General features: G+C 33.0%; 1 protein-coding gene across 1 annotated transcript; it reads left to right on the top strand.

The window, feature by feature from the left end:
• The first annotated feature begins 177 nt into the window (after window positions 1–177).
• LOC126977689 (elongation of very long chain fatty acids protein 7-like) lies at window positions 178–27,318 on the top strand. Its single transcript, XM_050826415.1, has 7 exons — window positions 178–207; window positions 18,396–18,457; window positions 18,858–19,045; window positions 20,072–20,149; window positions 21,611–21,700; window positions 22,230–22,439; window positions 22,578–27,318. Exons 2-7 carry the CDS (start codon window positions 18,403–18,405, stop codon window positions 23,007–23,009), a joined length of 1,053 nt encoding a protein of 350 aa, XP_050682372.1. The 5' UTR covers window positions 178–207; window positions 18,396–18,402; the 3' UTR covers window positions 23,010–27,318.

The raw sequence follows: 27,318 nt of genomic DNA, 5'->3' as shown, positions 1-27,318 counted from the left end.
TTTAGAGAATTTTAGAGAACGGAACCCTTGGTTCCTGAGGTGGTCTCGTAGTTGTCCGTTTTTTTATAAATATAATTGATTGGAAGTAGGACGTTAGTAGTGAACGACATCGCACGTAGTTGAATCCCTCAGTGGCCGGCTTCGGGTCGATATTCCGCAGTACACGTGCTAACTCTACACTGTACGGTCTTTGGTGCCCTTAAATAGGTGAGTTGCTTTACGATAATCTGATTTTTCATTTGCTTAATACTTTTATAGCTAGTTCAACTAAAATAACATACACAAATAGAATGCCTATTTTAAAAAAATGCTTTTTGAAAGCTTAAAAGTTATGTAATTCCTGAAACAAGAGAAAAATTATTCGACTAAGTTTTGTTTTGAATTAATAAATTAAACTTATTTTTCTATTATATTTCAATCTAGATTTTATAATTCAGCATTTGATTTTAAAATACATTTCAAAACAATTTGGTTGATTTAAGAAAACATCTGTCAGTTTGATTTTGTTTGGGGTACTTAAAGTTTTGCTATTTGTCAATATTTATAGTCTAACTAGATAAAAATATTTTTATAAATTGTGCCAATATTTAATTTAATCCAAGAACCCAAATAATGCGGATTTTGAATTACATATTCAAAAAAATACAAAATATTTGGACATGAATTATTTTATGGATATTCTATTTATGTAGAGCGGACTAGTTCACTTAAACCTTAATGTCAAATCTCGAACTATTTTAGATGAGAAGAAATATATCACATCTTAAAGAAGTTTTTGTTAATAATTCAATTATAGATTATTTGCTGGTTTTTTAATCTTGTGACATTATTTTATTTAATTCACTGTCTTTTTATTCTTATTGTAATTGATATTTTCTTAGTGAAAATATTCATTCATTCATTTTGAGATTCATATTTTCAACGGATCAAATGTATTGCATAATTTTCTATTTTCTGAAATTTTATTAATTCCGAATAAAAGAAATATTTCCCTTTTTTATCTGTCAGTATTATCTTATTCTTTCTTCATCCGAAACCTCTTATTTATGACTCATTATTCAAAAATAATTAACCTCTTGTCATGTTTTGAAACAAAACAATATCGAAATACCACTAAATCTTATTCCGAATGTATGGTGAAGTTAATGTTAAAAATGTAAAGTTCCACTACTGTAACTCAATATTTTTAAAAGCTCTGTAAAAATTGTTTTGAGGAATTATGGTTTTATAAGTGACAGTATAATATTATGTACGTCTAAAAGCTTATTAATTTAACAGTACTTTATCGTTTAATGATTTTCTGATAGTGATTTTGTACGTAAAAGAAAATATATAATACATTTGACCTCTTATATCTATATAAACATATAGTTAACGTCAAGCAAACTTTTCTCCGATCGCGTCAGGGTCTGAAAAACTAAATTTTAAAAGCTTATTGATAATTTGCAAGAAACGTTTAAGCTTTCAGTTCTGCATCAAACACCGCCAAGGTTAATGTTAAATAACTTTAGTCGATCTGCTTCGAACTGCTTTCTACTTGCCGCACTGCGCAAATCCTTACATTTCGTTTAACCATTTTGTTACTCAATATAGTTGTATATACCTAGGGAGAGTACTCATAGGGGCTACATTATTAACTACATAATATATTTCTTCAATCCTTAATGTATTGGTGCTTTACATCTTGTTTTTACGTTCATATGGTTTCTATGCCTGACTTTGCAATTTAAAATGCGTTGTTACGAGAATTTATTAAAGTCTTATGTTAAAATACTGGTTATAAATGAAAACATATAAGATATAATATATCTCTTTATTTGTTACTTGCTGTGATTTTACTTTAGTATTTGTTGACTTAAATAATTGATTCCAAACAACTCTGTGATTATTATGAAAAGTCATAAAAAGGCATAAAAGGCATTTATTTTCTCAAAATTGATTCCTTTAGAATTCTTTTTGATGTCATTTCTAATAACTACTAGATACTACTACCGCTTCGGAAGCAAATGGCGCTCTGAGAGAGAAGAAGCGGCGCAAGAAACTCTCCCAGCATTCTTTATTGCGCTCTTTTCAATATCAAATATACAATATTGTACAGTCATTTCTATCCCAGGCTGTCCGATCATTTAGATATTCACCAGTGGAGTAATAGGATTTACGACAGAGCCATTTTTTTATGAAACATTTAAATTTATTTATAGATAATGTCTGAACAGTGGCTGGGACTTTATTTTTTTAAGTGTATACATTTACCCTTAAAGCATTATGTATCTTATTCAGAAGCCCACTAGAATTAGTTACAAGCAATCCCTTATTTCTAGTGTTATAATAATGAAAATCACTATTAAGAGCAAAAAGGTGACGATTTTTGTGTGTATTCAAATTCAAATTCAAATATTTTTATTCAAAATACGATTTATAATCACTTATTGAACGTCGAAAACTACCATCCATTCAAAAGAGACTGCCTCAGACCTGAGAAGAATGGGCGCAAGAAACTCAGCGGGCTTTTTTTTATATAAAATATGGATTACAATGTAATATCGTACAATAAACATTTATAATTAAAGAGCCTGAGGGTTTTCGCTTTAATCCCAGTCCGTGGTGTCATTAAGAAAATCGTTTATGCTATAATAACCTTTTCCACACAAACGTTTTTTAACAATTCTTTTAAATCTCGTAACACATTTGTTTTGTACATTTTCTGGGATCATATTGTAGAAGCATATACATCGCCCAACAAAAGACTTACTAACTCGACCCAACCGAGTAGTAGGCATAACAAGTTTATGTTTGTTCCTCGTGTTAACATTATGAATGTCACAGTTTATAGAAAATTCCTCAATGTGCTTATGAACATACAAAACATTATCAAAAATGTATTGAGAAGCAACAGCCAAAATGTTTATTTCTTTAAATTTTTCTCTTAATGATTCTTTAGGACCTAGGTTATAAATCGCGCGAATAGCCCTCTTCTGCAGCACAAAGATAGTATTAATATCGGCCGCACTGCCCCATAACAATATACCACAAGTAATAATATTACACAAGTAATAACGGCAGTATAAGGCTCTAATTTGGGACCAATATTGTTTACACTGTTTATAAATGATATTTCCAAAGGTATTCAAGAATCAAACTATGATTTGTATGCAGGCGACTTAAAAATATATCATATAGTTACTTGTTCAGAGGATCAAACAAAACTACAGAATGACATCCATCGTGTAGTGTTATGGTGTAAAAATAATTTGGTGGAATTGAATGCGTCCAAATGTCTTTTTATAAAATTTTCTAGGAAACGAAAGAAAGAAAGTAATTATCATATTAACGGCATACACACAGCATACAAACAAATCAAATAAACCATATCAATGATTTGGGTGTCATCTTAGACGAAAGTTTAGATTTGATAAACATGTTGACAAAATAGCTCACAAAAGTTTTAAAATGCTTAGGTTTTTCTTTCATAACACCAAGGCTTTTACATCAATACCTTCGCTTAAAATATTGTACTATTCCCTTGTAAGATCTCAGGTTGAATACAATTCGGTAGTCTGGTGCTCCTATTACAAAAAATAAACATCACTAGGATTGAGTCGGCTCAAAAAAAAATTATATACAAGTTGAGTTATGTTACTAATTATAAGTGGCAAAGACAAATTTAAATTCTTCAATATGAAAACCTTAGAATTGCGAAGATATTTATCACAAATTCTTTTCTTATATCAATTATTAAATAATGAATTAGAGTGTCCATTACTTGTATCGAAGATTGGATTATGTGTACCACCTTATCATTGTCGAATTAATTCATATCTTAATATATATGAAAGTTCATAACTATCGAAGATAACATTATGAACCTTTATATTCAGGCACTTGGTAAAAAAATATTTGTTCTATCGTTTTTAAAATTAACACCTGTGTGGGGATGAATAAGGGGGATGAAAGTCATATTGTTTGTAGCTTATAAAGATGTATTAACCACAGCAGTAACTATGTGTATTATTGGCAAAATGCGTTTATTACAAATACACAATGCTGCCCAAAGTAATTATTGCACACGGACGAAGTCGCAGGTAAAAGCTGGTATATATATAATACTATGTTATATCTCTCATCGTTAAGGCAGCATTTGTAATAAATGCTTTCAATCGACGCTTTTTTCTCTGACTTACATTGCAAATCCGACTACAACGAAAAAGTCTATCAATATTTCCGGTCAATATATTGCCTATGACACTCTCAAAATGGGGCTTTAAGTATATTGGTAACAGAATTTCCAAAATCGGTTCAGTATATCCAGGGATTACCCTACAACCTGATAAACGTAACCTGCTTATCATATTTTTATAGATTACTTTTGTTTTTATTCACAATCAAATTTTTATAATTAAACCATTAGTCATTAATATATGAGTCAAATTTTGATGTTTTTATAGTTTAATAATATTAGTTGCTTGGTATACCACGGATCTGCAGTTACGGCAGTCGATTTGGTTCATTATAAGTTATTCATTTTAAGATGGACGTTCGTGTTGTTTTCATCATCTTCGTCATATAATCATAATATTTGATTATAAATATAACAATTAATCCTAGTACTCTACTCCTCCTCGTTCAAATATTGTTGAAACGCCGTTTACAAATGTAAGGTTCTATTTTTGAAACACGTTTTAATTTATTTTAATCTTTTTTTTTATGAAAATAAAGAACGAGCAGGACGTTATTGATGGTTATTGATCGCACTACAAATACAATTCAGTGTCGCTCAGGATTCTTGAAAAACCTAAAAAAATCTGAGCTAAGAAAAGCTGAGCTAAGTGAGGATTAACACTTGAAAAAATAAAAAGTGAAATTATAGCCAAGTTTATGCAAGTGGGCCACTGGTTTCCTCACTGGACATAGCATACAGGTCGTTGTCGCCGAATACTGCTAGAACCTGAAACCCGTGAACTCTGAAGTGCCCCAAGGCTGTGAGCTATGTCCTACTCTATTTCTTCTGCATATGAATGATAACATGTTGAACACCTCCAACATGTATTATCTCCAACGCAGATGACAATACTGTAGATGTCGTTTAAATGGGTCATACAGGTCTCGCTCGAGAGATCGTCAACCGGTGCCATCGAATTTCCAGATCAGCTTTCACATTCTCTTTTGAGAAGGTCGTGGAAAGAAATTTGAACTTAAAATGAACCTTCGTCAATTTAAACACAAGAAAACTCAAGTTTGCGCGTTCAAAAAACTCTTGATCTGTGAATGGCCTAATTACTTGGCAATGCGTAGAGGGCTTACTTTATTGTATGTGTTTTAGCGAATTATGTCAAACAGGTCTTTGGAACCTATATAATAGCATAGCTATATAGTCATTTATAATAGCTTTGCATTACCAGTATCAGGATACATGCCACAGAATTGCACATTCGCACGACACGCCACAAATTTGGATAATATCCTCACCATCGGAATGTGTGAAGTTACTCCACAGTACGGTTTTCAAGGAACCCTTCCCCGTAAAACAAAACAATGGAGTGAGCTTCCTTGCGCGATGTTTCCAGGGCGATAAGACATGGATATCTCCAATAAAACTGCGTTACACTTTTCTAAATGACAATGCTCCTATGATTCTTCTGCTGTTGCAGGAGAATATCAGAAGTGGCTATCACTTCAAAACAGGTGACCCGGACGCTCGTTTAACCTCCAAATTCAAATAATATTTTTATTCAAAGTAGGAAGTGGCATCACTTATTGAAAGTCAAAAATTGCCACCCTTCCAAAAACAATGCCTCAGACCTGAGAAAAATGGGCGCAACAAACTCAGCGGGATTTTTTTTCATCAAAAAAATATGTTTACAAAGAAATATTCTACAATTAAACTTATTATTTAATAGCCTGAGGGCGGTCGCTCCAATCCCAATCTGTGGTGTCATTAAGAATGTCATTTATGTTATAGTAACTATTACCACACAAACGTTTTTTAACAATTATTTTTAATAAAGTAATAATACATTTGTTTTGAACATTTTTCTGGGATCTTGTAAAAGCATATACATTGCCCCACAAAAGACTTACTAAATCGTATTAGCAGAGTAGCAGGCATCATGTCTGTTCCTAGTGTTATCATTATGGTTATGACAGTTTCTAGCAAATTCACTGAAGTGCCTATGAACATACACTACATTATTAAGAATATATTGAGAAGCAACATTCAAGATGTTAATTTCTTTGAATTTTGGTCTCAATTATTCTTTACACTTTCATAAAAAGAAAATATCCATCCAGGACTGGTTCTAGAAAGAAATTTTAATTAACAAATTGTTGTCCTACTAAATTATTCATATCAAGTTAAAAATATATTTTAGTTATGTTATGCCTCACCCTCGCACGCAGGTATTTCCGGTCGATATTGACGCAATGGAAGGGTTCGGTAAAATATTACGGTTACGAACGAAATGGTAATTTAAAGAAATTAATCCCATTGGTCGAACGATTTAAATGAAAGGGGTTATTTCTATTCAAGACGCTTTCCTGGCGCTAAGCTATACGCCTTCTCCGCTGATTACTAATACTTAACCTAGATGGCGCTATCGAAAATGTGCACCATAAATTAAAAAAATATTTTTTTACAATATTGGGTTTAAAACAATAATAAAATACAGTCAGTGAAAACTAAATACTAAAGTAATACTAAAATATAACAATAGTTTCATTTTTTAGTTAGTCTGATACAAAAATTAAAACTTTTTTATTTATAAATACAATAATAACATATTTTTTAATTTAAGTATTAATTGTTAGTAACATGAAGGAACATACAAAACTATAGTAATACATACGCCACTGAGGCTCGTGTATTTACTTAATGTACTTTATTTAATTTAATGTTCAAATAAATTATGTACTTTCATTCCTTACTTAACAGCAGATATCAATATACAATTAATGGAATTATATTTATGACTAATGGGTAATCATTTATTAAGGAATACGGTATTATTGAATCGAGCCGACTTTACCCTAATGATCGTTACATAACCGAGCGTGACAGCTCAGTCTCATTCAATATCAAATGCTGAACACTAAAAATATTTCAATTTAAAAATAAGTTGAACGTAAGTATAAATTAGAGATGAAATGGATATCCGGTAACTATCTGGTATCCGGCCTATCCATCGGCCTTAATACTATCCGGCCGAATACCGGATAACTACCTACTATTAGGTCGGATAGGCATCATGCCGAATTAAAAAAATCTGTACAAAACATATATTTTCGAGTAATTATTTGCTTTATTTAGTTAGTTTAAGTATCATTTAAGAAATATAATTAGTTTTAGTTGTAAATTTTTAATCACACCATAGTAAATAAATGTAATAGAAAAAATAATTAATTAATACTCATACTGCACTAAAGGCAAATTATGGTGGATTAATACTAATTTCTCTGCATTGAGAGGTAGCAAGCGGTTTCGCTTCTCTCAACCGAATCTAACCGAGTCTAATCGATCGTTCGTGCGCCGCTTACGCAAGTCTGTGTTTGTGGGTGCGATACACCAAACGGCTAAGTTCCGCCGGGTATCCGGCGGCCGGATATTCGGCTATTCGGCCGCATGGTTGGCCGAATATCCGGTATCCGGTATCCGGCCAAACTGCTATCCGTTTCATCTCTAGTATAAATAAATGCTACTTACAGTCGGAATTCGTCCTAATTAGGAATCTTCCGCGTCACGTGACTCATCATTGAAGTGAAGTAAATCAAAATATTAATATCATTTTTAGTTAAGCTAGACGTCAAGTCAGTAGCAATCAGTCATTTTTTCAAATCATTTATGCGTTATTTTTAGATTAAAATTTTGATTGAACCCGAGAGTTGAACAGCATACAAGATTTTTATGACGATGCGTCACTCGAACGGTTAGCTCAGTTGGTTAGAGCACTGTCACAAAACGCCAGAGGTCGTGGGCTCGATTCCCGCATCGTTCATAAAATTTTGTTTTTCAAATTTTATTTGTGTAAAATTTTGATAGTCAATAGTTCACAATGTCAATTAATATCACTTAAAAAAAATTAAGTCCACGAACATATACTGTTGAGTGGTATAACAATGACAAATGAATAATATAGAATGACTATAAGCAAGTCTCTACGTACTAACAGTCACAGCATTGTGACTCAATATGCTAAAAATAATTTTCCTTTACGCATTAGCTCGCTTTCTATACCGCAAGTCATTTATAATAGCTTTGCATTACCTTGGAAACCTATCACCTAGTTTACGAAGCAATAAAATCAACATTAGTTCATTGTCATTGAGTGCAAGAGCATTATCCATTTTGATCTTACATTGAGTCGCCATCACATCGTCATGGTCAGTTTTCTCTGTCAGTAATACAATGTATTAAGGTTACGTTTAGTAACAAGTCAACTGTCAAGTGACAGGTGTAGGTCGGGTTGAGAGCCACTTCTCTAATGTCCATTGTATTCACTGCGATTACGAAAATGTATCTTAGTATTCTAACGACATCAATTTATTTCAATACAACTCTAGTGATAGATGTGTATGTATGTTTGTAAAGTCAAAATAAAATGGATTTTAATAGCAGCGCACGTTAGTAAGCGAAAGTTGTTCCCTTTATAGGATTCCGTAGCCGAATGACAATAAAAGGAACTTAAAGATTCATCATGTCTGTATGTCAGTCCGTGTATGTCACAGCCACTTTTTTCCGAAACTATTAGAACTATACTGTTGAAACTTGGTAAGTAGATGTATTCTGTGAACCGCATTACGATTTTCACACAAAAATAGAAAAAAGACAAGAAATTTTGGGCCCCCATACTTAGTACTGAAACTCGAAAATTTTTTCCGATTCCGATATAATTTTTTTCTAAACTGAATAATTTGCGCGAGAGATATAGAGATAGATTGCGCGATACTTCCAAAGTTGTAAAATGTGTCCCCCCCCCTATAACTTCTTAAATAAGAGAAAGATAAAATTAAAAAAAATATGTAAAGTACATGCAAACTTCCACCGAAAATTAGTTTCAACAAGATCTAGTAAGTAGTTTCATACGTAATAAATCGTTACAACGAACTACAAGAACTTTTGTAATACGTTACTGGCTACGGAACCCTCCATGGGAGAGTCCAACTCGCACTTGGCCGCTTTTTTTTTATCTCTCCCCATTCACTCTCTTCTGTTTTGTTCGTTAGCTTTCCGTAGCTGTTCGCTATAATAATATGGACCGTCTTAGTTAGCAACAAGCCCAAAAAAGTGTTGATACTTCATAAAGGTCCTAAAAATCATAGACCTTTATGAAGAAATTTATCATTTGATTCTCTGAATGACGTCTATAAAAATGTGTCTTGAGCATGGACTTACAGTATACTAGCGTATAAAGGCATAAAAGGCATTAATTTTCTCAAAATTGATACCTTTACTATTCTTTTTGATGTCATTTCTAATATACCTACCACGTACTACAAAGCTGTGGAATGAGCTTCCTTGTGCGGTGTTTCCGGGACGATACGACATGGGTATCTTCAAAAAAAGCGCGTATACCTTCCTTAAAGGCCGGCAACGCTCTTGTGATTCCTCTGGTGTTGCATGAGAATGTGGGCGGCGGTGATCACTTAACACCAGGTGACCCGTACGCTCGTTTGTCTTCGTTGTATATACGTACTAAATACTAGAGAGAGAGAAGAAGGTCTAACGGAGACACATCAACATAGAAAAGTAAAGCAAATCTATTGTTACTGTAACCGATTTTGATCAAGAAGCCGTAAATAGTAAGATACGCTTGGAATAGAATCATTACTGTGTTATTACAAAAAAATAATTTAAACACGGCTTAGACACGTGTTTTGCTAGACAGTGACCTAACTTTAACGACGTCTAAATTGGAGTTTATCTTTTTCTATTATAAAACAGTGTTTAGATTGTGTTTAACTAAAACGTCGCTAAGCACACCACAAGCTGAAGTGTATAGGAACCAGTTAAGTAACGGAACGCAATTGTTGTCAGCTGTCACCTGTTATCATATAATCTACTTCCGCACGTATTTGATCTGAAGATTGTTAGACATACGTTAGATAAGCTTCGATTCGTGTTTAAATATAAAGAATGTCAAAGGATTGTTGAACGCTAAAAAAATTTTTTTAACAAAAAAACAACCGACTTCAAAAACACTATTCCAAAACAATAGATATAATATGCACTAAAAAGTATAAAATAATTGCGTATTTTTATACAAAATAATTAATTAATGTAATTCTAGTTACGATTATTGTTATTTTTGGAATCGGTGTCCTTCCGCCGCGACCCCCTCTCGCCTCTCGCCTCCTCACAACTCAAGCACATCTCACCTATAAATATGTATGTAGTTACAAACCTATCTTGGATGACACCGACTTCAAAAATTACAATATTCGTAAATAGAATTAGATTAATTAATTAGATTTTATAAAAATACGCGATTATTTTTATACTTTTTAGTGCATATTATATCTATTCTTTTGGAATAGTGTTTTTGAAGTCGGTTGTTTCTTTGTTAAATATTTTTTTATTTTTTGATTTGTAGTGAATTTGAAGTACACTAACTAACAATTTGTCTAAATATGTGTATAAATAAGATTCGGCCGACTATCGTTAATTTGCTTCTAAGAATTGAAGAGTTCCGTTACTTTGTCATGGATTCCGTAATGAGAACCTAACCAAACTCTCACCAAACTATTTTTGAAGTATATCCTTTTCCACACGGGAAGCACCAGCTTTCATACAAAAAATGAATTATAAAAATCGGTTCACCCATTCGAAAGATTTGATGTAACAAACATAAAAAAAATACCGACGAATTGAGAACCTCCTCCTTTTTTGAAGTCGGTGAAAGACAGAGATTTGTAATAGAACTTTTATAAAACAAGTATGTTGAACATAATAAATTTAACTTTTTTGTGAGAACACAGTTAGTGGGGTAAATTGAACCTTGTTCAATTTTACCCCCAGAAGACTCAAGTTTGCGCGTTTATCACTTAAAAACCCAATTCGTTGTATCCGCGCTCTTCGACAACAACTCCTTTAAAGCCTCGCCTAGTTTCGGAATACTGGGATTTGAAATCTCGAGTGATTGCCAATTCCGTGCTCATCTGAAGGCAAAGCCAATTTGGCTTCGATGAAGCTGGGTGTCATAAATATAGCTATAGCAGACATTCTAGCGCTCTACAAAGCGCAGGTCTGGCCACATATGGAGTATCACATATTATCGGACTGTCAGGTCAACAATAGCCTTTGGTCAGCTAGAAATTATAAATTTAAACTTAGAAAAAAAACTTCACACAATTACAATTATTATTTGCGATAGAGCAAACTTATATTTTTTTTTATGAAAATAAGGGACAAGACGAGCAGGACTCTCAGCTGATTGTAATTGATACGCCCTGCCCATTTCAATGCAGTGCAGGAATCCGCTTAGGATTTTTGAAAATGCCCTAAAGTTCTGAGCGGCACTAAAACTGTGCTCGTCACCCTGAGACGTAAGCTGTTAAGTCTAATTTGCCCAGTAATTTCACTAGCTACGGTGCCCTTCAAAGCGAAACACAGAATCTATACTAATATTATAAAGCTGCAGTGTTTGTTTGAACGCGCTAATCTCTGGTACTACTGGTCCGATTTGAATGATTCTTTCAGTGTTGGGTAGTCCATTTATCGAGGAAGGCTATGTTTTCAAAATTAGGGATCCGTAATAAAATTACTTTTTTGTAACACAAGGTGTAAAATCGAAAACCTATTTTTGCGTGCGCTGCAAAAACTATTGACAATAGAACAAAATGATGTACAATATATATATATAGGCAATAATTTATTACTTATAAAACTATCGCGTGAATTGTACTTTATGTGGCAAAACAACGTTTGCCGGGTCAGTATAATATAAATGGTAAAATAATAAAAATAATATACAAAACACATACAAATAGGGAAAAATATTGTAAGTTTACAAAGTAAGTTGACATATTTACTTAGTATAAACAATGCGTTTAGTAATAAACACGCAATATTCAAGTACATAGTAGAATACAATCAGCCAGCAACTATTATTTAGGATAATAAATATTATTATGTCTCCCAACGTCATCGTATAATGTAACCAAAGTATTATTATTTACATTTAGTATATTATTATATTACAAATAATATATTTTTTTGGAAGAGGAGGATAAACGAGCGTACGGGTCGTTGAGGTCACCTGTTGTTAAGGGATCAATACCATTCTCCTGCAACACCATACGAATCACAGGAGTGTTGCCGGCCTTTAATTAAGGTTTACGCGCTTTTATTGAAGGTACCCATGTCGTATCGTCCCGGTAATACCACAAGAGGATGCTTATTCTACAGCTTTATTGTACGTGGAAGAAAGCTCCTTGAAAACTGCACTATGGAGGAATGCCACATTTCCAGGTGGCGGGCATGACATCCTAATTTGTGGCATATTGTGCAAAAGTGTAAACGGCTCTTTGGAACACTCCAACACAATGAAGCGACGTCTCTACGATACGCAAAGTGATCTAGCCGTTCACAGACCACTGCGTCCCCGACAATTTGAGTAACTCTGCGTTGCACGCGGTCAAATGGTTCGAGCTGATGTTGGAGTGCGCTAGACCAAAGATGTCAGGAATACTCTATATTTATTACCTTAACGTATCGACTGTCAATTACAATCAAGAAGTGCGAAGTAACGATCTCAGCACATCTGTTTTCTCATCTGTCCTAGTATAAAACTATATAAATAGCTATTTGGTCGTCTTTTATCGCAAACTTGAACCTATCTCCATATATTATTCAAGTACCTACTTCCCAGTCAGGCTTTCATATAGACAATGTCAAAAGCTCTTTAACGCCTGTTTATCTCAATGACATAGCAAAATTTATTGAATAAGTACGAAACACACATATTTAAGCGGATAGCGGGAATAGAATTTCACATCTTAGTTATGAAGATGCTTTGTTACGAGTGTATTAGATTAGTTGGTCACTGTCGTGAACTACAATATATTTTTACCGGGTTAGAATCCCGGTAGGTGCAAGCATTTATATGATGAACATGGAGGTTTGTTTCCGAGTCATGGATGTTTAAATGTATTTATGTATGTTTATATGAATTTATATATGTTTAAGTAAGTATATTGTATTAAATATATCGTTGTCTTGTAACCCATAACACAGGCTATATATGCTTAACTTGGAGCAAGATAATTTGTGTAAAAAGTGTGTCAATATTATTATTTTTTTTTTATTATTTATGTCTCCGATTGGTAATACTTAAGTGATCGCACTGTTCCTCAACTGGACACACTCACACTTTTTGGTAATTTATTGTTAGATTACATATCATTGTATGCAAAATAATTGTTTATTTTACAGAGCCTAGAAGGGGGCACTATAAGCATGTTATTTCTAGTGTTTGAATTATGGTTGTCACTTATTTTACTGCATAAATTATAATGTTTATGTACATGCAGGAGATTGCTATAAATATATTGTCCGTACATGATCATAATATGAAGTTCTTTGAATTTTTCCCTTAGAGATTCTCTTGGGCTCTTTTGGTATATTATGGCACGTACAGCTCTTTTTTAAATTATGAAGATATTATTTACTTCCGCTGCACTACCCCATAGTATAATGCCATACGCCATAATGCTATGACTAAGGATTGGTCTCCGCTGCGCTCCTAGACACCGCAGGCGTAGTCGCAAAGTGCGGCAACTAATAGTACGTGAACGTACCCAAGTTGGCGTACTCGAGCCAGTCTCGAACAATGTGCGACGTTAACGTGACACATATTCTGTTTAATTTTGCTAATAATTAAAAATAGAATGCCGGGTTGTGTAGTAAAACTTTGTAAAAAGAATCCTAAAAGAAATAATAGACACTGGGATCATATAATACCATCCGTAAGTATTTTGTATTTTAATAATTTAAAATGTAAAAATAACACGAAGCGTGCGTTACAAACTCTGATGAATTAAAGATGCCATTATGTATCAAGATGCCACGCACACAAGCATCTAATAGTTGTCGTAATAAAAAAGGTATTGTTCTTAGGTAGTGCGGTATCTAGTTGGAGCGCAGCGAAGGTCAATCCTTAATCTAAGATTCATTCGTTTGAAATTCTGATGCGGCCGTTCCCCATATCCAGGTTTTGGCCTACTTAATTTATGTCTATTTGTAGATGGTATATTGGGAACGGCCGTAAGACAGTTCTGCGTTATACGTCATATTGCGTAATACTTTTTTTTTGTTTGTTCTAATACAGGGATTATTTACAAAAAGAGGATGGATCAAATGAAAAAAATACGATAGACCAATAAAAACAGTTCTAATCATAAAAAATAACCAAAAATACAGTCGATTTGCAAAACTGCTTATGTTTTTGAATTCAGTTGAAAAAGTTAATTTTGTATCTGTGTTCACTTTGTCTTTGGATGACAATTACAAATCAATGGGTAATTTGCGAAAATTAACTTAATTGAAAATTCGAAAACTAATCCACAAAGAGAAATCAAACACTACGTTCATTAATCCATTCTAAATCGTGAATTCGTAACTTTGGTGTGTCTTGTCGCTGTTGTTTTTCGCCTCTTTAATCATATTTTATTTCGTTGGAGTCAAAAATATCCTCTTCGGACGCAGACTTTAAATTATCTTTTAACTTGATAGTGCAAATTTCATGGAAGTCAATAAAAATGGCAATTGGAACAGAATGCAAAACAATAACCACTTACCCTTTTTACTTACTAAAACTTGCAAACTACTCGGTTAAGAAGAGTTAGTGTCTACCTACCCAAGTCTTTTGTGAACTTTAAGTTATAAAAGCCTTAATATTATAGGAACATAAGCAAATTCGCTTGAAACTGATAATCATGACGTTAACAACAGAAGCATAAACTTGTCATGCCTACTTCTCGGTTCAGTCAAGTTAAGTTATAAAAGCCTTAATGTAATAGGAACATTACTAAATTTGCTTGAAACTGATAAATTTTATGATCGTCAGTTTCTAGCAGATTTTCTAACATATTATAAGAATCCTGTAATACTAGCACAACCCAGCTTGACCTGAATAGATGCTGAAGCCAAAGAAACTGAAGCCAATAGAAGCAAATTGAATTCCAACACGGATATAGGAAATCCGCGTGTGAATCTGCTTTATAATGTTATCTATGACTATTGCCTGTAGAAACGTTATGTCAAATTGAACATTTTTCATTTTAAAGACACCAAATAAAAAAAAATGGGTTGCACTCCAGGAGTGCCGGAAAAAGTTAAAACTTGAACATTAACGTTGTGCATTTTGGAATGGTTTGGGAATAATATCGCACGAATTTATCAGTATAAAAGTCAAGTCAAAAGTTCATTTATTGCGGTATCGTACACAAAAATTACAATTTATATTACATAAAAAAATTAACACTTTAGAAGTATTATAATTATTTTACATTCAAAAGTTTATCTCTAAGAAAAATCAACTTTTATCCATAATTTCAACGACTGTTTTACGAATTTTCGATCAGGTGTCGTGTCCTGACGCGAGTTTAACATTATATATACATCCCAAAAAAGATGGACAGCATTGCTACAGAAATCTTCCCTTACAAAATTTAACACTCCAGAAATATTACAATTCTTTTACTTTAAAAAGTATATCTTTCAGAAAATTCAACTTTCATCCATAATTTCAACTACTGTCTCACAAATTTTCGATCAGGTCACGTGTCCTGACGCGAGTTAAACATTTTATACCCATCACAAGAAAAGTGTTCTACAATGCTAAAGAAGTTTTCACTTCAAAACTGATGCTTTTGGAATTCTGGTTGGCCTTAATTACGAGTCTAACACTGCTTCCAAGATAAATGGCGGTCTGAGGAAGAGAAATTACTTTTTTACCCGATTGCGACGAATGTCCAAAAGAAGTCGTGTGGTTGTATACAGTATCCAGGGTTCATATTCTATGTATATCAATTTCTTAATCCAACACAACATCAAGACTGTCTGACTTACCTTATCGTGTTACGTGTAGAAATATAGGATTTCAATGACTATTTTAATAACTTTGACTCATTAAAAAATATTAACCCACATATAGAAAAAATATTATCATTATTGTAAATACTTTTGCTGGTGTTTTAATAATAAAAACATTATAAAATAAAACAATAGAAATACGCCTGAAGAGTCGGTTATTAAATTATTTTCACACCTCATGCTCAACTGAATGCGATTCAAACGAACTCAAAAATCATAAAAAAAAACCGACTTCAAAAACTGAAAAGTGTCAAATAACTAAAAATTTAATTTAATACACCTCTTATGCAAATCTATACCTTTAATATTAATAAAATACTATTATTAATATTTGCTACATATTGATAGGTTTTAAATCAGTGCCAAGCCCTAAACAAAATAAAAGTTAATATTATAAACAGGTTACTTAATAATTATTTAGGTTGTCTTGTCACGCGTGTCTGTCCGCTTGGGTTGTTTTGTACTAGACGAAGCTATCCCTCTCAAAGTCACGCGGTTTTTAGTGCCAGTTAATAATAATATATAATCAACCTGAATGAAAACTCCAAGAAAAGGCGTACACAGAAAACGATTATGTCATCCAGGTAGACGAAAATTTTCATATAAATGTTCATAAAATGAAAACTACTGGGCCTAATTATGTAAAATTAATGTAATGATACCACACATTGGGAATAATGCGACCGCCCTCAGGCTATCAAATAATACATTTTATTGTACGATTATACAATGTAACCATATTTTTATAAAAAAAAGAAGCCCGCTGAGTTTCTTGCGTTCCTCTCAGGTCTGAGGCATACTTTTCAGAATGGGTGGTGGAGCGCCATTTGTTTCGGAAGCGGTAATAGTATCTTGAATTCTAAAGGAAGCAATTTTGAGAAAATAAATGTCTTTTATGCCTTTCAATAAGTGCTACTATATCCTATTTTGAATATAAATATTTGAATTTTATTTAAAAGACGGTTTGAAAAAAATACATATTGACCTAATTGTGATTTATGCGACCGTAAAAATGTGTCTCGTGGTTGGATTTCCTAAAATGAATCATCAATATTTTCCGAATAACTACATACATAATACATTCTATTTCTAAAATGAATTTCAATATTTAGCGCTTTTGGGTCGGTTTCTTTTAGTTATGAAGAATCACCAATCCTAGAATAAATGTCAAAAACTTAGATAATTAATGGTACATTTAGATTAGTCTCTTGCTGTTAGACAACTGAAAACCACAGGCCAGGTTTAATACGTTAGTGTGCGTGACAAGCTACGTCTTACACTCACGATTTGTATGACGCTTTGCGTTAGTATGCGTGCTTTGCGTAAAATAGAGGCTACAAGTTGGCCGCTATTTTTTTCGATGTGTTCACAGCTGTCACAGTTGATCTAGAGGAATATTTTTTCTAAGGTTTTTACTTTTAAAAGCGTATTTGTTCAACTGCTTTTTTGTAATTAAAAAAATTATGTAGTTGTACTAGATAAATCATGAAGATGTTGGCAATGACACCAATATATTTTTCATGAATATTAATAAATATATTATCTTACTACATGCAGTAATAAGAGAAAGGCTTTCTTAAATATATCTCATATTTCAGCTACCGTCAGAAACAAAAAAATTAGGGTATGTTCCGATATACACTACGACCACTGTACAGTGTGACGTCAATTTATTATACTGTGAAGCCGTTCCTTTATAGCCAGTTATACTGGTTACTATTTAAAACGTAACGCAATCCAGTGTACTGTCAGCCGCATTTTTTGACGCAGCATTCAAATGAGTGTATTATAGTTTTCTAATTCATTAAAAAAACTTTTGTTGGAGTACTGTCAAATTAAAAATATTTTAATTAATATTTTAGGCACTCGAGTGGTTTTGACTGATCACGTGATCAAAGAACTGATAGTACCTTACCTCGAAAACGCCAGTACTTACAGTAGAATATCGCAGCGATTTATGTCGTCATATATTTCCCTAGGGTACTGCGGCAGTATACTGGCAGTCCATAACGGAACGAATTTTTCTACAGTGATAGCACTGTGCAGTGCTCGCCAAAGAGAATTTAAACACTACAGTACTAAGTTCAGTGCTCGCAGTACATATCGGAACATACCATTAGCATTTCTTTCTGTGCATAGAACATAGATTAATTGTTCTATGCTGTTGTTACTCTATGTTGCATTTTATAGAACCATGACGAAAACACACTATAATATTTAAAAATAAAAAACTTTAGACATTGACATTTCAATTTTAATGCCCGTTTTAGCACTTGCAATATACTCATTTATGTTATATTCACCTTTTCAGATCCAAAATGAGCTACTTGGCGAAAATTGACAAATACCTGGATTCCTTGAAAATCGGTAAAAGTAAGTTTATTTTAAATATTTATCTTACGTGCCAATGTTGCTGTAGTCGCTTCGTGTCAGACCTTGTTTTCGAGCTGTCAGTTTTCACTGAAAATCATGAGGTTTTTTTTCACCCTTATTCGTATTTCCTCCTCTTCGCGTCGTATTCCTCTCTGCTGAGGGTCGTGATTTCCCTGAGAATTCAACTTTTTGACAACAGTTCGCCATCTGTGTCTGTCTTTGGCTATGTGCAGTGCGTCATGAAGTCCGGTATCCAGAGATGTGCGGATTTGGTCAGACCATCAGTTGTTCGAGGTTATAGGCCATATTTTCTGGCGATATGTCCAAAGACCTCCACTCATCTGCACTAAATACGAATCTTAATTCGTACCATCAAGTAATTAGATATATATATTTCCAGGTGCAATAGTGGATTCCTGGTTCATGATGTCTAGTCCGTTACCGATTTTGGGCGTAGTCATTTCTTATCTTCTTTTCTTGAAGATTGGACCTCGACTAATGAAGAACCGAAGACCGTTTGAGATTACGAAGCTAATAAGCTACTATAACGCAGCTCAAGTGGTGCTAGCTGTCACAATATGTTTGAAGGTAAGTTATATTTTTGTTTTAAAAGTACTAACGGACGTTCCCAATTTTCAATCTATCTGCGGTTATGGCCTACTTGAGATAAAAATCGTTACTATCGTTGACTTTTCTGTCCCAATAAACTTATCGACAATAACTCACGTTATCCGTACACGCTGTCTGTCAATGGGAGGACGTATAGCGTACCAGCGATAGAAGTTTGTATTTAAATTGTATTAAATTTAATTGTATTTAAATCTCAATTTAAGGCGATAAGAATGACTTATCGGGTATATTGATACAGCTTCAGATTAATGACAGCTAATTACTGACAGTAGAAGGTAGTAATTAATCTCTATCTGTAGATGGTATATTGGGAACAGCCGTAAGAGAAGCGAGACTTAATACGATCTTGTTTTTTTCTGTTTATGGATTTTGGATAGAATTCGTGAATTTAGTACAAATATGTGAAAATATTTTGAATATATTTTCTCCATTATAAAAGACGCTTTTTATGTCCCAATCATCAGTACAGTTATGTTCTGACTTAAATAGAGTCGTTCTCATAAACATAAAACGGCTTCTCATTGAACCGGGAAAAATAGCCCATCCGATTCTCTTGCACATATTTGGGTGGTGGCAGTGGCCATACCATAAGTGATGCAGATAAAGGAACTTATGATAACGTACACACCGGACATATAGGGAGACCAGTACTAGAATAACTTGAACCTTGAGAAAATCATAGAATGGAGTAACATGCATAGCTGTTTAATTCTACTCCTAGATTATATTTGAGCTTACCACTAAAACACGCCATTAAAACCTGACCTACTATCAGAATATAATATAATAATCTTTGATCTCGGGTGATTGCCAATTACGCGGTCATCAAAAAGCAAAAGCAAAATTAGCTTCGCAGATAGTAGGGGATATAATTAGTTCAAGGTGTTAGTTATAGGATTAAAATCAAATGGGTATACAGAAGAACAAAATTGATTATTACTATAAAGTAAGTTAACATAATATCACTTACTATTAATATTTCAGGTGTTTAAACTGAATCTTTTCAAGGATGGGATCATTTATGCAGGTTGCCGCTATCCCTCGAACACCCAGAATCCTTTGGTAAGCTAAAAAGTCACTTAGAAATTAAGACGTAATTTATCACATATTTTGCTTAATTAAATCAAGATAGACAAAATATAGGAATAGGTTGGATGGGGGCAGCGCAGGACCGATCGTCAAGGCAATCTTTGGGGGAGGCCTTTGTCCAGCAGTGGACGTCTTCCAGCTGCAATGATGATGATGAGACAAAATACCATCTGCCAATTCAAACCAATGCAACGTGCAATGACCTTTGACGTATCTAAAAATATCTATTTAATTAGTCAAGTTCAAAGCATTATTAATAGGCTATTTGCTACTCGTCTATCGAATAAAAACATCAGTTGCGTCTCACAATGTATATATAGGCTTTTAATTGGCCTTATGTTTATTTACTTGTTTTAACTGTATTGTGTGTGGGGCTGTAAGCTTCCCTAATAAAATAAAATAGTGTTAACTAGCAGCTGAAGCGTCATTTAAATTATAGGATGGTACTAGTCGCAAGTATCATAGTTATCTGCCGGGTACTGGATAGCCTGACAGAGTGGTAAGCATTTGATAAAATATTGTCAAAATAATCATGTCTTGTGCATGGTTTGCTTACGTTATGATTTAAGGACAATAACAAAAGACTCATAACAATTATTGATTAGTTGACATTCTCAAATTTCGTTACATGAAAGTGCGTAACAATTATGTGATGATTGATTTTATTATGAAAATAGTAGAAGTGTTATTAAAAGACTTACGTAAGTAATACTTACTAAAGAAAAAAATTTGAATTTAAAGCCATAAAAGATTAAATAGATAGCCTATTTAAACCTTTAAAGAGCATCATTTGGTTTAACGGAAATATAGAGTGCGAGGTTGTCAAACCGACGAGGCAGGTCGGTTTGGCAACCTCGCTAAGTCATTTAGTAAATAAATATAGCGGTGAAGTGTTGTGATATACAATCTGTGTTACTCGGTATATTTAGGTTGCCACTAATTTATCTCGCCTACGAAACATACTACATCTTCCTAAAATGCAGTGCCAATCAGAATTCTTGGCTGATCTCAAAATTTGGAGCGGCATAGCAATTGTGCGTGTCACTTTTAGATTTATAAGATGTTAAGGCTCATCAGCCAACTAGCTACGGAGCTTTTCAAACCGAAAGACAACAATTCTGGCATATTACTACTTGACGGCAGAAAAAGGAGCTGTTGGGGTACCTATCAAGACGACAACAGAGCAAAGAATCCTCCCACTGGTAACGATGTGATACATTCAACTCCACCAATAAGTTATAGGCAATCTGGGTGGAAACTGTATCATTCACACTAGCGCATTAATGATCTAGCGAATCAATGATTTTTTTGCCTGAGTTGAAATGTTGGACAAGTATGGCTTATGTGCCGTCTCCGTCTTTTATTAAATAAGATGTTAACCTTTTATATTCATAGTTTGACTGTTATTAACGCTATTTAACATTTATATTTCAGTTGCTGGATTTGGGTTGGTGGTATTTCTTCGCAAAATTTACTGAGCTGCTTGATTCTGTTTTTTTCGTATTGAAAAAGAAGAATAGCCAGGTAGGTTATGGAATCTTTAATTTCGTCGCAAAATACACAACGAATTTTTAGAATTAAAGGAAAATTTTATATCGGTTTTACACATATGGTATGATTTTTACCATCGTACTATTTATAAGCATAGCTCGCAGATGACTTATGCTAAACTGTAAAGTAAGTGAATTTCAAGCTAATGAAAGAGACTACTATTCATCCTAATTTTAATACCAATTTAACTAAACAAAAGAGCTGGTTTATCAGTAATTTACTAAACTATATTAATTATACCGGCACGATTCCTATTTTATTAACTTTTTCATTACGGATATTCGATTAGTCTTCATATTTACTTTAGAGTAACAGTCCATGTCACTTGTGCGCTTGCAACGACAAAAAAGAGAACTTACCTAATGATTAATTACCTTTTGTCCTTTAACAAATCGATTAAAAAGTTTTGTACTCTCTGTTCTTATTATTTCATCAGTACAGAGAACATACTCGTTATCGTCCACTTTTTTCTCTTTAGATAAATTTTGCTCATTTTTTACAGCTAACGTTCCTCCATGTATACCATCACGTTGTCATGGCTCTCTACTCTTGGAGCTACTTAAAGTTTGCGGCGGGAGGTGAGGGAGCAGTTTTAGCACTGCTGAATTCAGCAGTGCACGTTGTCATGTACTCTTACTATCTACTTTCGGGTCTGGGACCAAAGTATCAGAAGTATTTGTGGTGGAAGAAATATGTCACAAAGATGCAACTGGTAATTTCAGATTTTCTGCAAGAGTTTAAATTAAACCTATATATATAATTTATTTAACAATATTTTTTAATTAAATTGATTATTTCGTATTTATTGCTTTTATTTACTATGTTTTTAATTCTGTATTTAATGTTACAGGGCCAGTTCATTTTGATGCTGTTGTATTGCGCCTGTACTCACTATTCTCCAAGATGCCAATATGCACCTGGATTCACATATTTTATATCGGCAAATGTAGTCATCTTTCTCTTTCTCTTCCTTAACTTCTATTCTAAGAGTTACAGGAGAAAGAATGGAACTAAATGCCAGGAATATGAAACCACATGTACAAATAGCACCAACAATAATCATACCAATAAACTCAATGGTACCAAGCAGAAATGTGAGAAATTTGAAAATGGCTTCTGTACACCAAATTGTTTGGTTGATAATGATTTTGATAACGTTGCTCATGAAGTGACTAAAGCTTGTGGGGATTACGTAAAAAATGGAAAAGTTTATCTAACAAGAAGATCGGCAAAAGCAGCGTATGGACCGGATTTTAACTATGAGAGTATTATTGCAAAGTAATTTGCTGGGCCCAATACTGAGGGACAATGAGACTGATGTATGTGCTTTTTGTTACACGATGAATGATATTTTTTCGATGAAGGGAAAGTTTTATTGGTGAACTGATTTAGGTTAGGTTTGACGAATATTTAAATGATAATGGATCGTTATTTAATGGAGTTCTATCGGAACATAGTGAAACATAATATCAGCCATATAATAAATAAAAAATTTGAAATAAAATGTAGGCATAGAGATGCTAATTTAGTAGATATTAAGAATCATTTTAAATAAAATATTATAGTTAACTTAATGGCATTATCAAACGTCAATTTAGTAGTAATTAAACTCAGGTTATGGGAAATCTAACGAGCATTTATTAGTGGCTAATAAGAAAATGTAGGTAATGTAATTAGGTGAAGGTACAATTAAATATAATTTATCTTGTTATCGAGGCGAGCCTTTTTGCAGTTAAAAAGATAGTGTTGGCCTTTCTAGAATTAGTTCTTACTATCGCCACTATTCTTTTTAAACAGTGTCTTGAGAGTGAATGCATAATGGCTGCAATGAATCTGCATTCTGTAATCCTTCTGGATGCTTCTAGCAGGATTGCCTGACACTACTTAAAAATGTAATTGTTAAAATTAAATTGACAAGTGAAAATCCTAATAAGTTGGATTCATTGTTATTATGAAGTTTAATTTTCAGTTTAAGATTATTATGATATTAAAAACCCACAAGATCGTTAGTAATAATAATTGGCTACGTTTAACAATGAATTTATAAGATATATAATATTTAGGTATAATAAATTTATAATGATTCAAATCTCGCTTAAAGCTGTTATCAGTAACTGATTAATATTAAAGCTTACCTAATTCCGGCCAATAAAACAAATATTTACATTATAAAATAAGGACTTAATGCTACAGTATTTAATATTGTATAATACTAATCATACCTTAACCGAGAACATACGTAATAACAGATTCCTTTATTTCATACATTAGAAGTGTTTTTGTTTGAATCACTGACCTCTACTGTGTACTACTGGACTTGCGGCTGTCAAAGTGCTTTTGTACCTGTTTGAAATTCGCCATTTTGGCGCTGTAGGCCATGTAGCGAGAGTCTGCGATTTTAAAACTAGTGGTGACAAACTCAGCAAACATCGATAGATGGTGGGAAACAATTTACAAAAATAAATAAATAACACGGAAAACGAACGAAATTAATTCATAATGCAAAAATACTTCAGACTATTGTACGTTCTTTCGCAGCCATTTGTATTATTCGTCAAAATTAGTTGGACTCTCTCTCTCTCTGGACACTCGCGAGTGGCGCTTCAAATAGGCACAAAAATAATTCTGTCAAACATATGGAACAACCTGTCCAGTGACATTTATACAGGTCAGTGGTCTGAGTTATATTAAGCTGTATCTCAAGCCTGAAACAATTCTTAGATTTTCCATTTATTTTGAACTTGCTATATTACTCTGTAATAATTTTTTTTTTTCAAATACTTCAACTTACTGTATGTATGTTAATGTTATATACGTGCTTTGACAATTTTTTACCTCGCTATTGTCTAAGTTTTAGTAATTTGCACGTTACGCTTTACTTAATCTTCCATTATATTGAAATTTAATCCTGTTTCTATTACTACGGTTGCTAGTATAAATCTTTTGAGAAATAAAATAAAATTTCCTATTCTTACTTAATTAAACTATATATAAATTTGTCCACGATGATTAAAGCCTTCCTCCGGTTTTCTTATATACTAAGATAATATTTTAATCTATAAGATAGCTTATCAATAAGTATTTTATAATGTTACAAATAATAGGCCACGACATTAATCTGTCGTTTTAGATATTTACTGCATGATTTCTACACTGTAAGCTTCACATATTAATAAGTGTGTGTATGAACGTACAGCAAATCTGTCAATTTTTCGAAACAAAATTTAAGCTTAAAAATGTAGTAATTTTCTGGATCCCAATGTAAATGGTTTTTTTGTATGTAGACCAATTCGCTTCCAATTTCATAATTTGTTTTCTATTACGTTATGCTTCAGACATTATCTTCAATACAATTAGTACTTTCAACTTTCAAATTATGATTTCACACACATTTCCTTGTTAAATTGATTTTCTCACTGACCCTAGTCAATACTTTAAATAAAAAAACATTGCGTGCGTACAAAGTACACATGTCAGAAGTGAAACCTGCATGGTGCATGAACCTCTTAACTGCATATGAATTCCTGGTACGTGTTGCTAGGATGACACATGATTTCAACCGCTATGAAAGACATTCCTACGACCACTAATATATATATATATATGTAATAATATGTTCTCCTGGTGTCTATGTAGTAAAACGTCGTGCGCTTGGAGTCAGAATATATTAAGGTATACTCGCGCCATACCTAAGACAATCACTTCTTTAACTATGATCGCCTGGTACCAAAACATTGTATTATGCTTCCTATCTCATTATCTCCCATGTTAAATATTATGAATTGATGTGACTGCTCTTTTTACTGTCGCTTTTTGTTTCATCGACTTTCAAATAACAACGACGAAAAAGACGTTTTCACTTCAATAGTATGCATATTCCTGTCTCATTCTTTGCCGGCTTCATCCTACACATTTTTGTATTTGTGTCTCTTACCTGTCGTTTTTTCCGTTGCATCCGGTTTGAAATCACAACGATTCTAAAGAAGTTTCACTTCAAAAATTAGAGACAATAATCATTCTAATCCGAAATAACATTGCAAGATGTATTGTAAGAATAGGGATCTACAAAACAGATAAGGGAAATTTCTTACAACAAACAGTTTTGTATTTAATCATTCAATATTATTGAATTCGCTCTATAGCGGTAATAAACGAAATATCATTCTACAATGATATTTTTTATGTCCAGACACTTAACCTTACAAGCAATCAATAAAATGGTTATTTACGTCGGGCCAGTAAGAAAGAATTGGGTTCATAGGTGCGTGGTCAATTGAAATAAGCAGTTTGAATTTGTTTTGTATAACAAAAAAATATTACCATTTTTGAACTATAAACTTCTTCAGCGGCGTTAAGCAATATTCTTGGGGTGGGTATAAAATGTTACTCGCGTCAGGACACGTGACCTGGTGAAATTCGTAATACGGTCGTTGAAATTATGGATGAAATTTTTCTTAGAGGTAAACTTTTTGATGTAAAATCATTGTAATAATTCTGTAGTGTTTAATTTTTGATGTATTTAATGAATATTGTTTATAACCACATAAATGTTAGTACTTTTGTATTGATAAATAATGTAGTTCATGCGATATTATTCCCTAGCCATTCCAAAATATTCAAAAATGTATAAAGTTAATGTTCAAGTTTTCACTTCTGCCGGCACTCCCGGAGTGCAGCGTATTTTTTTAACATACAATTCTACAGCGACGCTTAAAATTATATATTGGTATATTGCAGGCTTAGAATATTTACATTGTAAGTCACGGCAACGATTTTTTAACTGATTGTAAGTTTTCCTTCTAGATAATATCAAATTATCTACTGAGAATAGTATTAGCATTAAAATTTGTAAGATTGGCTTAGCTGTTAGGTTTTATACAGAAATGCATACGTGGCCGTTTGCTTCATAATATAGGTGCCACTTCTAAAGTCTTATGCTATTCCAGTCTGCAAATATAACCAGTTCATCACCATATATGTATAAGGTCACTTAGAGATTTCGTTTCTTCACTGTTAGACGTCTCATGTTAATTATTTGAATATAGCCTAGCGAAACTCTATAAAAAAAGCGATTCACGCGATTATATGAAACGTGCAGTGATTGATAGATTGACAGATGACGGCTATAATCTTGTAAAAAACGGAGATAGCCGAAATCCACTACGTTTCAAGTAACTGTTGGCTTTCAAACTCGCCATACTGTAATTACTACTATTTCAAACTTATGTCAGATGACTGCACGTTTCAAACTAAACTAAACTTACATTTATTTAGGCAGTCTCGTTTCTTATTTCGTAGTATTTACATCCTCTTTGGAATATACCTAGTATATCATTGTTACACTAATGTCAATTTCAGGTTTTGCTTCAGTACGCTACACCTTCAGCTTACGTAATTATAATATGTTTAAATATGATAGCGATACAAACATTATTAATGGTAAATTTTTAATGCCAGTGAGATCAGACGCTTTATAAAGATAATAATATGAATCGCACAATTAAAATTATTTTTATAACTGTAATTAAATATAAGACAGTGTTATTAATTGGTATAGATTGATAATTGCGTAAAATAAAAATAAAAATTAA

This window comes from Leptidea sinapis, chromosome 1 (assembly GCF_905404315.1).
Source record: "Leptidea sinapis chromosome 1, ilLepSina1.1, whole genome shotgun sequence".
Classification (NCBI taxonomy): Eukaryota; Metazoa; Arthropoda; class Insecta; order Lepidoptera; family Pieridae; genus Leptidea; species Leptidea sinapis.
The sequence above is the reverse complement of the archived record's forward strand: the minus strand, read 5'-3'. Positions and strand labels throughout refer to the sequence as shown.